Genomic DNA, 16,642 nt, shown 5'->3' on the forward strand with positions numbered 1-16,642 from the left:
AAGATTATTCTGTATATACATATTATAAATCGTACGGTAAAAATTCTTCTAGAGGGATTGGCCTTAATCTATTTTTTTATCCTAGCTAGAGCAACTTTTAAAGGACGTTTAGATTATCTGAAGCACTGTAGAGTAACTCCTAGTATACTTAATTTGAACTCTAACGGCAAAGTCATAGTCGTATTAGCTAGTACAATGTAACTGCCAGTACTCCTTTTGCTTTTTTATTTAGTACACTGTAATTTGGATAACAATTTAATTAAAAAAAAAAATCGAATTAAAACATGTTCTAAAGCATAGTTTCTCAACTTTCTTTTTTTCCTATCTATAAAGTGATGGGAGACTTTTAGATATTTTTATTTTTCATCTGCTCTTTTTAAACCATTTTTTTTTTAAATCTGCCTAATACCCCTTTGCGAATTTACAACTCTAAAATTTTATCTTTTAATACATCTTCTTAGTAAGCAATAGATATCAGCTATTAAAATATTCTATTGATTTCATAGGGATACCAAACTTCCTTAACAATTGTTATATATGATATTACTACTGTTTTATAATTTATTATCAATGCTATTGCGTATCATTCTTTTCAATTGCCAGGATGTCTTAAGAGCCGACTAGAAAAATTCTGTACAGTATAATATAGCAGAAGAAAAATTTAATATAAAACTTTAATTAAACCGTCTGGATAGAGTCGTAATATTAGGTTAATCTACTTTCTTATGGGGACATATCTGTTATGCTCAGCTGTAAGGTGATATTAGTATTGTTATGGCTACGAAAGTGAGTAATGGTCACTATGAGACAAATATACACTTAAGTACCTACCTACCTTAAATGAATGTTCCAATTCTACGAATTATTTTTGTCTTAATTTTTGTTGTCTATCATCTCGAAAAATCGTAATAAGAACTTTTTAAAACGACGACCATACGCGTTACGATTAATAGTCACAATAATAATGTGATACCTACCCATTTTTTTTTTACGAAATGAAAGTGTAACGGAAATACCATTTGCATTATTAATTTATGCTGGCCTGGGTATTGAAGGATGGTAGCTGAGGATAGTCAATTGTATATAGTCGTTGTCAGGTCAGTTGGTCTATCGTGATGAATTCACTAGATATTAACAACGATATTTTTTCAAGCGGGGACGAAGTAAGATGATAGCGTGGAGATAAACTGACAGGGTACATTGCTAGAATTGGGCCCGCTAGTCCCCATTACTAACTAGGCTCTCCTTTATAAATTTCTATGTATGTGCTGTAACTGCATCTGTAATTCATATTGTAGGTTTAACAATAATTATTCATCATCATGATCATTTTCTTGCCATTATCCCATACACAATTTAGTCTATTTTCTTGTGTTGTTTAACACTAAATATTATGCTAGAAAAATGAATTATTTAATAATACCTATTCAGAAATATACTAAAAATAAATAATAAAATTTTAAATTAATGTTTTCGTTGTTTAGCCGAGTACACAAAGCAGTGAACTGTGTTTAACGCGCGCCGCTGCATGTGAAGCAAGTGGGACAAATGCTCGGCGAACAGTCTGCGGCAGCGATGGCCAAACATACCCCTCCAGATGTCAGCTCATGAAGGCACAGTGCGCTGGTAAACCAGTAAACGTGGCTCATAGGGGACCTTGCATAGGTGAGTGTACAATTATTGTTATGCGTGTCTTTTTCCCCATTTATAGGTTAACAGTTAATGAATACAATATACATTTATAAATAAGTACATTAATTTTCTTTCACATCTCATCGTGCCACCCACGCCATTACGCACGTAGTATTATTACGTAAGTATTTTTTATACAACAAGTAGTGATATTCATTTAAAACGTAAACGTTAAAAACAAATGAATCAAAATATGTATACATAAATAAACAAGTCGCGTTTTCACTTTTTGAAATTTAGATCTTTTGATGCGGATTTTGATAGACACTTTTGTAATACAAACTGTAATATTTGAATCTCATGTGCTATTCATCACTAGTATATTTTTGGGTTTAAATGAACTTTAAAAAATGCACTCACATACTAAAAACCGTATGTATGTGTATGTTAGTGGCAATGTTTTGCATTACTGCCTATTGTGTTTCGGTATCTCGGTGAGATGCGACAGTAAAATTAATAGATAGAGCAAGGTATAAAACTCTAATCCTTAGAAAAAAAGCACTTGCTATTGGCGACACATGGTAGGAGCGGTGCGGCATATGTTGTTAGGATGATTTGTTATTGAGTATTAACTCTACTTTTCTTTACATAACTTTTTATTATCCTCATCATTTTAGCCATTAACTATTCCCTGTTGAACATAGGCTTTACGTAACTTGGAATAATTAAAATACTGACAGTCAATTTATGGAAAGTGGTAACCGTTGCCTATAGATATGGACATCACTATGGATATCATAAAATGCACTGCAACTTCTCATATAATGCCCACCGCAATACACTTTCATTTAAAAAACGAATCATCAAAATTGGATTCCAATTAGCTAAGAAAGATATTACTTAATATACATAAACAACATTATATTCAATGATACTAATAAATTAAATGTCATGTAAACTACATGTATATTACCTGAAAAAAAAATTTATAAAAATCATCCATTGTGTACAAGTTGGACTACCTGTTTGATGTTTGTCATATCTACCTATATAAGCGACAGTTACTATTATTTTTTTTACATTATTTGCTATAAAATGCACTTTGTAAAAAAACCTAAATATTTTTTTAATAATTTTGAATATATGACACAATTGTAATAAGTGCTTCAATCTGTACTATTACATGATTAACCATGACATTTAGGTGTATGTATAGTATATGAGTTATGTACGTATAACTTTTGTAAGTATATTATTCTATATGTATGTATGTTCATCATTTTAAAATGTTTTGATGCTGTTATCTATCAAAATATCTATTTCATTTACAAATCGATTTTATTAGTTCAATGCATCGCCGTTCGCTCTATTTAGCGTAACGGTTGACTGGTAGAGAATGCCATTGGACATTAATTGCACCGTGTATACATTTTAATACGGTAGTGTGCAAAAGAATAAATAAATAAGTTTATAATTTTTATACCCACTTAACTGTAATGTACCTATTATGAAAGTACATTTTTTATTTTAAATGTATACATACATTGCACGAATTCGTGTTCCTAGTATAACACGTTATAAACGGGTTTAACTGTAGCTTTAGGTATTACCGATATATAAGTGTAATATCAATTGAATATCAACGCAATAATTGATGTAACTATTACTATGGAAATGTAGGGGCATTATGTTGCAATCTTACAATTATTTCTGCAGCGAAGATGCTAGCTTTATTATCAATAATGACTTAAAATAGCTCCTGCAGAAACATTTATCGAAATAGTAAAACACATCTAAATTATAATCGCATCTAATATAAATATCTTATGTATATTGTTTGTACAGACTGGCACTGTTTCTCTTGACTGTAGCGGTGATAAAAGATCTTTGTTTGGTCATGGCCTTGTCCTCATCTGCATACACTGTATACCTATAGTACTTTATAGGTGCTATATTAATCAATAGCTCCTTCCATAAATACTGTCGCGATCATATATTACTATTTATAGTTGAGAGCTTCCTGTCTATATCGATAATAATTATGTACCATAATATAATAATTATTAATAACTAACTATATAACCTAACTTTGTACGCGTGGATTTTAAAAATTGATTTTATCGTGTTAGAAGAAAAATCCATTAAATTGTGCACTTTTAGACTGCGCATCAAATCATTTGAATTTAATTTAGACTTTCAGGAATACGACAGTGGAAACTGCATCCAATTTGGTGCAGTAGTTTTTGTATGTTGCAGGAAGTAAGAAAGATACGGACAAAAAAACTTTTTAATTAATATTTTTACTTGTATTGCTCTTATTGAAATCTACATATATGTGGACATTGTCTAGTTACAATTTTATTGTATGAACTATACTTATATATGCACATAGATATTACATTTAAAAGTAAAATAAAAAGTTTAATTACAAATATAGGTCATCATGCCTAGTCTTTACTAGGCAGGATGACCTATATTTGTAATTTGTTTGAAAGGACAAATCGAAACAAACAAACTAAAAATTAAAAATATGTATTGAAAACTTTTATTTCATACCAATTATTAGGATTTTTTTATATCGGAGATTTTCAACATAATGCTTTTTGCTGGGTATTGATAGATGTATCAGTTTTTATATTGGAAAAGAAGTTCATCGCTATTTCTTTATCTTTATACCTAGTTACTATAATTCATTTGCTGTTCATAAATTATATTATTGTAAGTTCACGTATCCACTTATATACAGTTCTGCGATTGTATACATACCTAGTTATACTTATTACGACTTGTGTATGATTGTGTATAATCCCAATTCTCCTTCCTACCTTCGTTCCCGGTTCCAATTATTACCTCCTCCTTCCAGACCTAGACGTCTTTGTCTGAACCAGTCCAGGGTACTGAAGCTTCCCTGCTGTAAAACCCATTTTATGGGTAACTCATTTGCATATCGTGCTGTACAGCTGTGGAATAAACTTCCCGTGAATATTCAGAATAGCCCGTCTAGCAGTTCCTTCAAAAAAAGATTAAAATCATTTTATCTTTCCAATTTAATTTAAATATAAAAATGATTAGAAGACTGTCATCATTGTGTTCTCTTGTATTTGATATTTATATGTTGTATTTAACGTGTGTATGTATGTGTGTATATGTATGTGTATGTGTATATGTATATATATGTGTATGTATGTATATATGTGAATGCATGTGTGTATATATATAATTATTTATAATTTATGTAAATATTTATTTAAATTTCTGTCTTGCACTACTACTGCCCACTCACTACTTCCTATGCCACTGCGTTAGGTTGACTGGAAGAAATCTCTTTTAGAGATAAGTTCGCCTTTGCTAACATTGTTATTAACTTATTGTTGTTACTGTATGTTTTTTGTGCAATAAAGAATATATATATTATTTCATTCATATTTTCAATGTATGGAACTTGCGATATGATAAAGTGACTTAAGTATGAATAATTACTTTTTATGATGCCCGTGGATCATTTCCTTTAATTAATCATTGAGGCAAGTGGGCCGGTTCACAATATATATGAGATTAGTCAACTACCGCTTTCCGGCTAACGTTCTTCACCATAAAGTATGATGAATTATCGTAGGACTAGTGACCCATTCCTATTTGAACACTGTCATGTCTATATATATGTACTTGAGTATCGTAAATAAAAATAAATGACTTTAGTAATTTTTTACTAGTTAGTAATTTTCTTGTTTAATGCATAAAGTCGAGACCAAATGAAAATATTATTAGTAAATTCATTATATTGTATTTAAGAACACCCATTAGAGTATCTAATGTATGTATTGTTATCTCAGCAGACGGCCAGTCATCATGCTTGATTGCGCTGCGTTATGCTCAAAGCGCCCGTACTAACCGGCGAGCCGCGTTCATGCCGAAGTGTCGTGCTGACGGCACTTACGCGCCCGTGCAGTGCGCGGCAGCTGGTGCAGCCACGGGCTGCTGGTGTGTTACACCTGAAGGCAAAGCTCTGCCAGATACTGCTGTCAGGAATGGCCGGCCAGACTGCACAAGGACAGGTTAGTAACAAACTATACTAGACTTAAAGTTCTTCATTATGAATTCAAGACTTAAAGATTTTTTTTTATTAGGATGAAAATAGATTGGTATTCCGCCTGTGCTATTGGTTTAAGCTGGCGGTATACTAGTGAATCATGGTATATGAAGATAAAGTCAAGCCAGTAGACCAATCGAGACGAATATACCAGGAATTTATATGAATGATTTGGGGGGGAAAGGGATTGTTAGCAATGGAGTTTGACAGCACTATTGCTAGCAATATATCCTATTAGGTCAACCTCCACGTGGTTCCCCCTGGAAACCATCGTAAACAATTCTTGTTGAATTCGTCACGATAGGCCAACTGACCTGCTTCATCCCCACCTATCATTCTTCACTGGTGCTCCGCCAGCGTATCCCGATAGCGCAGGCGGGGTTACCATTCCATTATCACCCATTAAAAAAAATATGAAAGATTTGGGGGGAAAGGGATTATTAGCAATGGAGTTTGATAGCCCCATTGCTAGTCATATCAGGTCGACCTCCATGTGGTTCCCCTGGAAACCATCGTGAACAATTCTTGTTAAATTCGTTATGATGGGCTAACTAACCTGCTTCATCTTCATCTATCATTCTTCGCTGGTGCTCAACCGGTGTATACCGATAGCGCGGGTGGGGTTACTTTTTCATTATCAACCATAAAAAAAATATGGACGATTTACAGTGTCATTTGATTTACCACGCGGAGACCGACCTGATAAGATTAATTACTAGCAATGAGGTCAATAGACTCCTTGACTTACAACTCTTTCCCCCTCCTTGGCTCAAAAATTCGAACGATACTTCCTTTTGATGCGCTTGTATGATATTAGGATATAAAAGTAAATTGTATTTGTTTATTATGAAAAAAATTATCAGGTCTACTGTGGCGATTCAGACCTAACACAACAATATTCGCGTTGCTACTTTCCGACAGAAATAAATACATATGAAGTTTGTACATAAGTATCTATCTTAGTTATACTGAACTCCATAGCATAGTTTCATAAACATTCTTTTCCGTCTACACAACGTGGTAAAATAATAAATTACAAGTGCCACACAACATGATAGGCTATGTTGTGATAGAAAAAATGAAGTTTTGACAAAAAACATGTGTCAATATGTTGTTCAATCATACAAGTACCTAGACAAATAAATCTTAGTCTACGTGTAGTTTAATAGTTATTAGATAGTATGTGTAAAATACACTGGAAATACTTTATACACATCGTTCCCGGATTCAGAACATCTGTTTTGCCTAACTCCAAGTCATAAATAATGGACGAAATACTTAGACACCGTTTGTAAACAACGGTCCAGATGAAAGCCAGTGTTTACGTTATACTAGAGCCACTTTAGCGCCTGAACATAACATTCATACTTATTTTCTACCAGCTTCAAAAAAGGAGGTAGTTCTTTATGCGTTTTTTATTTTTTTATGTTTATTACCTCATATCTCCGTCATTAAATATTAACCGTTTTGGAATTTTTTTATCTAAAAGGATCTATTTATCTAAAAGTTGTGATTGCTTATGTAGAAATTAAATCAAAATCGGCTCATTAGTTTAGTTTTTAAAACAAAAAAATTTGTTTTTCCGCGATTAGAGATGGCGTGGAACAAAATCTTAAATTATTTCAATTTCATTTTCCTTTCATGTATTATGCGTATCGCTACTTCACTATCGATGAATCACATTTAAAAATGGTATCTATGAATCAGGGATTTTATAAGTATTATCTACAAGCGTTCCTGTTATTTCCTTGTTCCCGTGGGATTTTCTGAAAATGTATCTATAAAAGATAAATCATTCATTTAAAAAGAAAAAAAAAATATTATCTCGGTGAAAAATATTATCCTTGTATGTCTTTCAACAAGAAGCATTTACATTTTGTGATAAAAAATCTTTATTACAAAACGTTATAACTAGCACAAGTATCAGTATAAGTAGTAAGTATAAACATGGCATCATAAACACGGAAAATATTTAATTTTCTTGAAAATTTAAAACAATTATTAATTTAACAACTTAATATTTATCTTACACTAAAGTTTAGTAAATTACAACTGTATCGATTAATATCTTATGTAACTAATCTTACCTACTTTTGTTTTGTACTTAAATAATTTTATATAGTTTTTATATTATATTAATCACAATTTTGATTTACACGTAATTGGTTTCTGCGAGATAATTACAAATTAAGTATAGACGGAACCACGTGAGCGAAATTGTGGGTATACACTAGTTGACAATTAAATCACGGGCATGTTTTGAATGTTGATTCCGGTAGGCACTCCCTATCTAGCTGAAGATCATGTATGCTTCAATAAATGTAAACACGAGGGGGGTCAGGGGCCCGTAAGGCGGAAGAAGGTAATCCCGACTTGTTTACTACCAGTCAGGTACCTACCTATTATCAAATTATGCATTGATACGAGCCGCTCTACGTATGGGTATTTTATGAGTCCTAATACATGTTAGAGTTTGAAAAAGACTTAAGATCTATAGAAATCTAACGGTCTGTTCATACGAGTAACATATTGACTGCGAGGGATAAAATTTTGCTTTGTGAAGGTATGTTTCGTATTTTTAAGGACTATATAAGGAAATATAACGAGTCATGACAGACACTAAGAGGACTGCCCATTGGGCCTGCGTAAATGAAGGATTTTTGTCCGCACAGAAGAAATTTTTCCATTATTCGCTGAGAACTTTCCATAGACTCGTGTGTATTATATCATGTAATTCTGTATACCATTATGATGAAAAAAATACTGACGAATATTGTTCTTATCCGTTAGTAGTTCTTGTCCGATAATATAAATACTTATATGGGTGTACCAATCGCGTCTAATTAAACATTTTTAAAGTCCATAATAAACATTCATCGTATCAAATAATCAAATATTTATCCATTCCAATATACGTGTTGTTTTGATCCTTCGTATTTTCTTATAATTTCAAGGTAATAGTGACTTTAGTTTTTTCAAGCGTCTTCAAAAAAAAAAGGAGGTTCTCGATTCAGTTGTATTTTTTTTTTGTTATTTCTTAACTCGGTGTGTTGTAAACTGATTTGTAAAAATATTTTTTATCTAAAAGGATATATACACAGATTGGTCTTATGATACCGATTTGTATATATATCCTTCTGTAAAAGTTTTATCAAAATCATTCGGTTTGCCATAGTTGAAATCAGTTTTTTTGTGAAATACAATCTTAATATGAGATGTGTATTTCATGTTTTTTTTTTATATGCTATGGGACATCCGTGTATCCAGTCTAAAAGTTTGTGAGAATTATCACAATATTTCTTAACTATCAAGTCAAATGCATGTAAGAATCATGTGCTATATAAAAATCGTTACATCTCATCACACACATCACATCGATTTCTATAAAATTTATCACTAAGTAGAATATAATAGAAACATTTTTTATTCAAGTAAACTTAATTTTAAGAATTTTTCATATACTTTGTTTATACATTCTACTGTTTTTTTTTTATTGTGCAGTCAATAGCTCACCTGATATAGTACTCGTATGTGTCTATAAACAGGCTGTGTATGTACTGAAAGTTATAGAACTTTAGTGTGCTTCTTGCTTAGTGAATTGATAAATTAATTTTAGAATATTGCACCTCAGTTACCCTTCTGACAAAGGGTCGGCCTACGCAGGGCGTTAGCCGACTAATCATACACTTCCTTATATACCCGCTGTTAACTAGCTCCGGAGTCCGGGCATATTTGGACGACCAACTGCGGTTATCATATCGCGGATAACATAAAAAAGCTAAGTGTTGACAAAAATCGAGTGATCCGTTCATTAGAACTGTAACAATTTGATAATGCCTTTGTGTGTGTTACCTAGCCATACACATATGTATTCGTGTATACCTACATTCACTAGTTTTTACCCACAGTTTTGTCTATGTAGCCTATTTATTGACTAGAATAAAATGTATCCTATGTTCTTCTTCATTTCAAACATTACGTCTATATAAAATTTCATAATAATTAGTTCAGCTCTTGTGTTTAAGCCGCCCAGAGGTAACAAACAAATAAACTCACTTTCGCATATATAGTATTGTTTAGTTAAGTACATTAATAATGTCTGGAATACGTAAGAAAAGTATATTTTGTAATAAAAGAAAACATTTTAATAACTGTCCTACGTGTACTCTGGTCGCAAGTTGCCACCAAATAGTAAGATCCCTTCAGCAGATCCATTTGTTTAATTATATAACTACCACTAATACTAATACCATGTACGCATTTTATTCGCATTTATATATATCAATGCTAGAAAAAAATCTATAAATGTGTATAGAGATAATGTTTTCTCCTCTATAGAAAATCGAAGTCTAAGCATAAACATAATCCATGTTCAGCTACACCCATATTCCATTCCTCTTTCGTTTCATTATATTATTTCAGTAAGTAGATGAGTCAGTTACCTATTTGCCAGTCTTATTTCTTTCATTTTATATATAGCACATTTATTAGGTACTTATAGATCAATATGTTTTTTGCACTTTATACAATCAACAAACTATTCAGTAGTGAGTCACGAAATACTGAAATCTACTCATGAATAAATCAGCACTACAAATACCTACCTACAAAAGCCAGACGACAGGAAATTCTGTAGTTACTGATTTATGTCTTAAATTGGCTGCACCTTCCCTATGTTGTGACTCAGGATCAAAATTTTTATATAAACTAAATCCTTGGAGCAAATTTTATTTTGTTATAAAAATAAACTCAGGTAAAAACATGGCGTGAGTCAGTATAGTTAAGAATTCGATTTCGACTTGATTTTGCACTTAATTCTATCGTGAATGCAAATTAAAACGTATCATATAAAACAACAGGATATCGAATACGAGGTTTGTCCGGAAAGTACGTATAAAAGTTTTTTAAAAATTTTATTTTACAATTATTCAGGTAAATCAATTTTATCCCCTTCAAAGTACTCCCCCTGTGACATAATGCACTTGTGCCAACGCCGTTTCCACTGTGAGAAGGCTCCTTGAAAGTCCTCTGGTTGTAGGTTTCTCAGCTGCCCCGTCGTAGCTTTTTTTATCTCATTTATGTCCCCCAAATGCCGCCCCCGAAGTACCAATTTGGTTTTTGGGAACAAGAAGAAGTCACACGGGGCCAAATCCGGCGAATAGGGGGGTGTTCGGTCACCGTAATGGAATTTTTACTCAAAAACTCACGGACAACAAGAGAGGTGTGGGCAGGGGCATTGTCGTGGTGAAGAATCCAACGCCCCTCTCGCGCCAATTCTGGACGAACTCGTGCCACACGAGCTTTGAGGCGTCTGAGCACATCGACGTAGAATTTTCCATCAACTGTCTGGCCTGGAGGGACGAATTCGTCGGAATGTGAAATGGAAGGACGTCCTGAACGTGGGTCATCTTGAACACTTTCTCGGCCCTCTCTGAATCTTTTTAGCCACTTGTGGACGGTTGGTTCCTTCACAGCATCATCCCCATAAACTGTTCTGAGATCGGCAAAAATTTCACGGCCATTCTTGCCGAGTTTCGAGAGAAACTTGATTACGACGCGCTGCTCTTCAACGGAAGCGGGCTCCATGCCGACGGGGTTTCGTTAAGAGGTAACTTCACAGATGGCGTGACAAGCCAGTTCGCACCGCACGGCGGTCAGACCAGAACTGAAGCATTGTTAGGGACATAAGGAAGGGGTCCTGCGCTTACCTGGCCTCCCCACTCCTCTTTCTCGCATTCCAGAACACTTTTATACGAACTTTCCGGACAGACCTCGTATTGGGAATATTCATATTGGAGCAAACAATTGCAATGCAAGCCGATATCAATGCGAAAATCAAGCAATTTTTTTAAATATCGTGAAATGGTAAGTATGCCAACGATCCACCTGCTAAGTGGTAACCATCACCTATGTCTATAGGCGACAATACCATAAACATCACCTCACAGAATACTTATACACTGTGACGCCCATGGCACCCCTCGTGCGTTGCAAATGTTACAATTATTGGGAACTAAAGTGTCTGTATTAAGAATCTGTTGTCTACAACGTCGACTTCTTTTATATATTTTCTTTTCTTAATTGAATTCTTATTTTTAAATGTCTCTTTATTTCTATTCCTCATTGTCTCTTTGTTTGTCTTACCTTTCCATAATATACTGTTGCTGTCGACTGCTCTTCATATTAACTCTCACAAACACAGACTATCTGTATTGTTCCCATTTAAAAATATGTATACTTAAAAAAATTACATTTATGATGTTTAAAGCCAAAGTTTATGCATATATGTACCAATGTGCGTCGCGCAGGCTCAGCGCTTTATAATTAATAAAATTAGTTTCTTTGTACCCGATTTTATCTATAATTATATAACGTTCCTTGCTCTTAAAAAAATACTCATAAACTAGAAACACCACCAGTAATAAAACATAGTAGTTTGGCAAATTTTGTCTGTGTATACATTACCCAGTAGCCACTGACATAAGTAATAAATAAATAAAACTATTCTATTAAAAATTTACATTTAGCTCGACATAAAAAAAAATACTTTCAATGCCAGAAGCAACCGGTCCATAGGTTAATTAATAAAAAAATACTTATCCGAAACATCATCCGCATAAGTTGTGGACACTTACTAACTAGTAGATAGAATTACCATAAATAATTAAAACAACATATGTACAGTTTCTACAGCGGTGGCAGCTTAACGATAGTTATATTGAAGTGTTGAAGTGTATATAGAGCAAGGCTACAATGTCTGTCCAAGTACAGAACGAAAGTACAAAACTCATCACAGTGCAGAAAAGTGTAAAACAGGGCGTCGTCATATCCTCGAAACTTTTCATAGCTACCTTGGAAGATATTTTAAAATTCCTGGACTAGGAAAGATATAGTATAAGATATGATGTAGTAATCATGGCGAAATCCTTAGAGGACTTAATATACTATGCTCAATGACCTCAATAGTCCTTCTCAGCATGTAGGTCTTAAGATGAACATGGACAAGATTAAAATCATGTCTAACGTTTATGTCACACTTGTACCGGTTATGATTGAGAACACTACACTCGAAGTTGTCGACGAGTATGAATTCCTGGGACAACTTGTCCGACTAGGCAAGTCCAACTTCGATTGAGAGGTCAACCGACGAATCCAAATCGGCTGGCCTGCGTTCGAAAAACAATCTTAACCATCTTCTCATCCAAAATACCTTAAAGTGTGACTGTAATGACCTATGGAACCGAAATATGGTCCTACAATATTGCCCGTTCAAAAGCTTCTTGTACTCAGCGACAATGAAGAGAGCTCAGAATTTCTTTATGTGACAGAGTCCGAAAGATATTTGCATCATATAGCCTGAAAGATAAACAAGGTGAAGAGGCAATAGGCTGGTCACACAGCTCGAAGAACTGACAACCGATGGGGAAGAAAGGTTCTTGAGGAGTGTAGGACAGCCCCTTTTTAAATGGAGTGACGACCTCAAATGAATTGCAGGTGGCTCAGGACCATTCTTTATACTATAAGGAAGGCCTATATTCAGCAGTGGACAGACAACGGCTGATATAATGATAAAGATAACTATATACTTAATACTGTGTAAACTCTTTTCCATAGAGTCCGTTATTTCACATGCTTATTAAAATTTCAGACAATCATTCCCATGTTATTTTAAAAACTTGATACTTAATTTACAAACACATTTACGTTCTACCTAGCGTCATGCTGGTCATACAATGGAAAAGTAAACTGTAACTATCTAATAAATCGCTTGACTGATGCTTATAAAATAACATCTGTTTTAAAGTTGAGAGATATTGAAAACATGTGACCATTGTATCATGATGACGTTACAATCCTTTTGACAAACATCATTGCAAAAAATGGCTGAAATAAATATAAACCCACATAAATAACGATTATTTTGTATTTGAATTTATTATAGTAGGTATAAATAATACTGGATGAACGAGTGATATTTTCTATTGGCTAAGCACTAACCAGTCTCTTGCATTAGTCACAAACGCTTTTATGCAAGCAATTAAACATTTATTGCCACTTACGTTGACCCCTTTGGATCTGCTTCAGTCTCCAATTACGTTTGGACGTCTATAGCGAAATCACTGATAAATCTGGACTGCTCGTTTTAATAAGTGATTCTCTAAAAGGTTTACGCCGCGATAATTAAATCTTGTCACCGACGCCACATGTGACATAAACCTCTGTCTAGGTTCATTTTGTGCCTTAAATATTTAGTACCTATTACAATTTACTTTTGCATGATCACTGATTTTTTAAATTATTAAAACACGTTCACTTCTAATTATAACCATGATAATTACTAGTTTTGACAAAAATTAAAACTGGATAGAGCCATTTTGAATAGCTTTTATTCTGACTAGCTTTTAAACGTGATTCCTTCGATTATGATCATCTAAGAGTATATCTATAGCAAACCTATTGAAAAAAAAGTACTTATATAATAGCTATTAAAGTTTATAATTATTCATCAAATGATCTAAAAGAAGTTTATTATTTAATACTAATATAAAATTATTATTAAAGAAATGGTTACTTGAAAATGCTTTATACAATTTGAATGAATTTTTTGCTTCTTAACATTTTTTTTTATATTTACATTTTAAATAATTTAATTGGTATATTTAATAATAATAAACATATAAACATATAATTGGGACCATGTGTGAATTTATTATTGTTGATTGTTATCTTTTACTCTATTCTAAACTTTATTATATAACTATAAAATCATTAATGTTACGTAATTGTATTGTATGCCCGAAATGTGTCTTAAAGGAAATTTATACAGCCTAGGCTGTATAAATTTCCTTTAAGATTTAATGAACATCTTACGAATTGTTATAATGTACAGCTGTCAATAAACATTTATTCTATTTATCCCAAATAGTATATGTAAGTATATACATCAAATTTCATTACGACTGGTTAGACCAATCAGACGCTAAGAGGTAATAAAAGAAACAAATTCACTTTCACGTTTACAATATTCGTAAGGATTTTTTCGTCTTTTTCCCGTTACCTGAAACCAATCTTTTTTCTTGCCAAAGGATCTATTGTTGAACGAAATTAGTTTAATTTTTTTTTTATGATACTTAGAAGAGCCGGCGAGCTGATTGAATACTGATTGAATCGTCACCTATAGACATAAAACAGCATAGTATTTTAAATATAAATAGTTTTCGCTGTAACGAAATATTAAATAAATATATATAAAACATTAAATATTTAATACCCGCAACTTCGTCTGCGTGACCGGAATATATTCACTGACCGAGATAAAGTAGCCTATGTCCTTCTCCATCACATATAGCACTGATGTACCTTATAATGATTTATATTATGTGAATGATTTATTATAAGTGAAAAGACCCTCATAATAAAATTGTTAAAACTCATCATGGAGAATGGTTGAAAATAAAAAGAAGAAAGTTATAAGGAATCATATTTGTAAATAGCATTACTCATTTGTAATGGTAACTCTTTATCACGTATCCCTGCATCACGTATCCCATTACAATAAATGCAGTGCACCCAATATTGATTACACTATGATTCAATAGACGGCTTTATCGCGAGCGATTTCTTCCAAACAACCTTAGGTTAGTGGAAATTTGATCGTGTACCAAATGTAATAATACCTTAGACATAACAATGAGTATGCTTATCGTAGGTGGTGTCGTGGTACCAATAAATAAACACCTAAGTGTCTTTGGTCATTTTAAATTACCTTATCGCAAGTTTCGATTGTAACTGCGATCGGTCTATATATTTTTTATTGACTCGTATCAATTAAAATTAAACGGTCCACGTAGTTTAAAAAAAATTATAAAAAAAGTTCGATTTTACCTATATGGTAAAATCGGATAAACGGTGAACCCAGAACGAACATTATAATTAAGAAACTAATTGATCTGAATTGTAACCTTTCGAAAATTTTATAATAATTCACATGTGCAAAATATTTACAATTTAATAACATTTACAATTATTACCTGAGTATATTTACTTATTATATGTCAATAATTTTGTAGTAATAAATTAAACTAATAAATTTAAGTGAAATATGATTAATTTCAATAATAATGATATGATAATTTGCTTCTATATAATATGTACAAGTCAAAATAGAAAAGGCAAAATAAAAAAACCTGTATTATGCCGGGACCATACCAATACAAATGTAATTAAATAGTCTTTAAGAAATAAATGAACTGTACTTTTTTACAATGATATTAGATTCTTAGAAAGTACAGTAGTACGTGGATTGAGACGCTCCGATTTTTTATATAATCTATCAATTTTATCACGAAGCAAAATTAACATCTGTAATAATTATTTATCGCAGAAACAAAAAACAGAAATTTTATATAATATTTACATCCATTTTATATGTTATGAAGAGTTTACATTTATAAAAATTAAGTTTACAAAATTAAATTATAAATAATTACGTAACAAATATATGCTTATTTGAAGTAATTTTGAATAATAGTCGTACCGTGATTTTAAAACTTAAGAAAATATTTTAATGTCAAAAATACGTGACATTATCTATACATGATCCAAGTTGGAACTGTGCTAAATAAGAATAGAACAGAAATTATTTTTTTTTCAAATAGACTTGTTTACAAGCTCTTTATCAGTTTTTTTTATGATTGTACTGTTGGGTTTGGGATGTTGTAATCTGCTAAGAAGAAACCGCAATAAACTCAATATTCACTCTTTTCAAATTATTACACCATATTATGATCAGTTGATTTATAAAGGTAATATATAATATTTAGGAATTTTAATTTGAGGATACTCTACGACCAATTTTAGTGGTATTTTAGTAGTATTTTTTAGTGGTTAACATCTTGAAGACATATCTAGGTTAAAAAA

General features: G+C 32.4%; 1 protein-coding gene across 4 annotated transcripts in view; it reads left to right on the forward strand.

The window, feature by feature from the left end:
• The window catches only part of LOC113519841 (SPARC-related modular calcium-binding protein 2), a 36,727-nt gene that overhangs the window by 3,588 nt on the left and 16,497 nt on the right, over nucleotides 1-16,642 (forward strand). For 2 of the 4 annotated variants that reach the window (XM_031911650.2, XM_026905058.3), the window contains exons 2-3: nucleotides 1,485-1,665; nucleotides 5,466-5,687. In XM_031911650.2, the coding sequence (XP_031767510.1) occupies nucleotides 1,485-1,665; nucleotides 5,466-5,687 (403 nt within the window). The remainder of the gene's footprint in view (nucleotides 1-1,484; nucleotides 1,666-5,465; nucleotides 5,688-16,642) is intronic. The other 2 variants (XM_031911651.2, XM_052896456.1) reach the window with 1 other exon arrangement.

The sequence above is a fragment of the Galleria mellonella genome, unplaced genomic scaffold, assembly GCF_026898425.1.
Source record: "Galleria mellonella isolate WM207_F2 unplaced genomic scaffold, CSIRO_AGI_GalMel_v1 utg33, whole genome shotgun sequence".
Taxonomy (NCBI): Eukaryota; Metazoa; Arthropoda; class Insecta; order Lepidoptera; family Pyralidae; genus Galleria; species Galleria mellonella.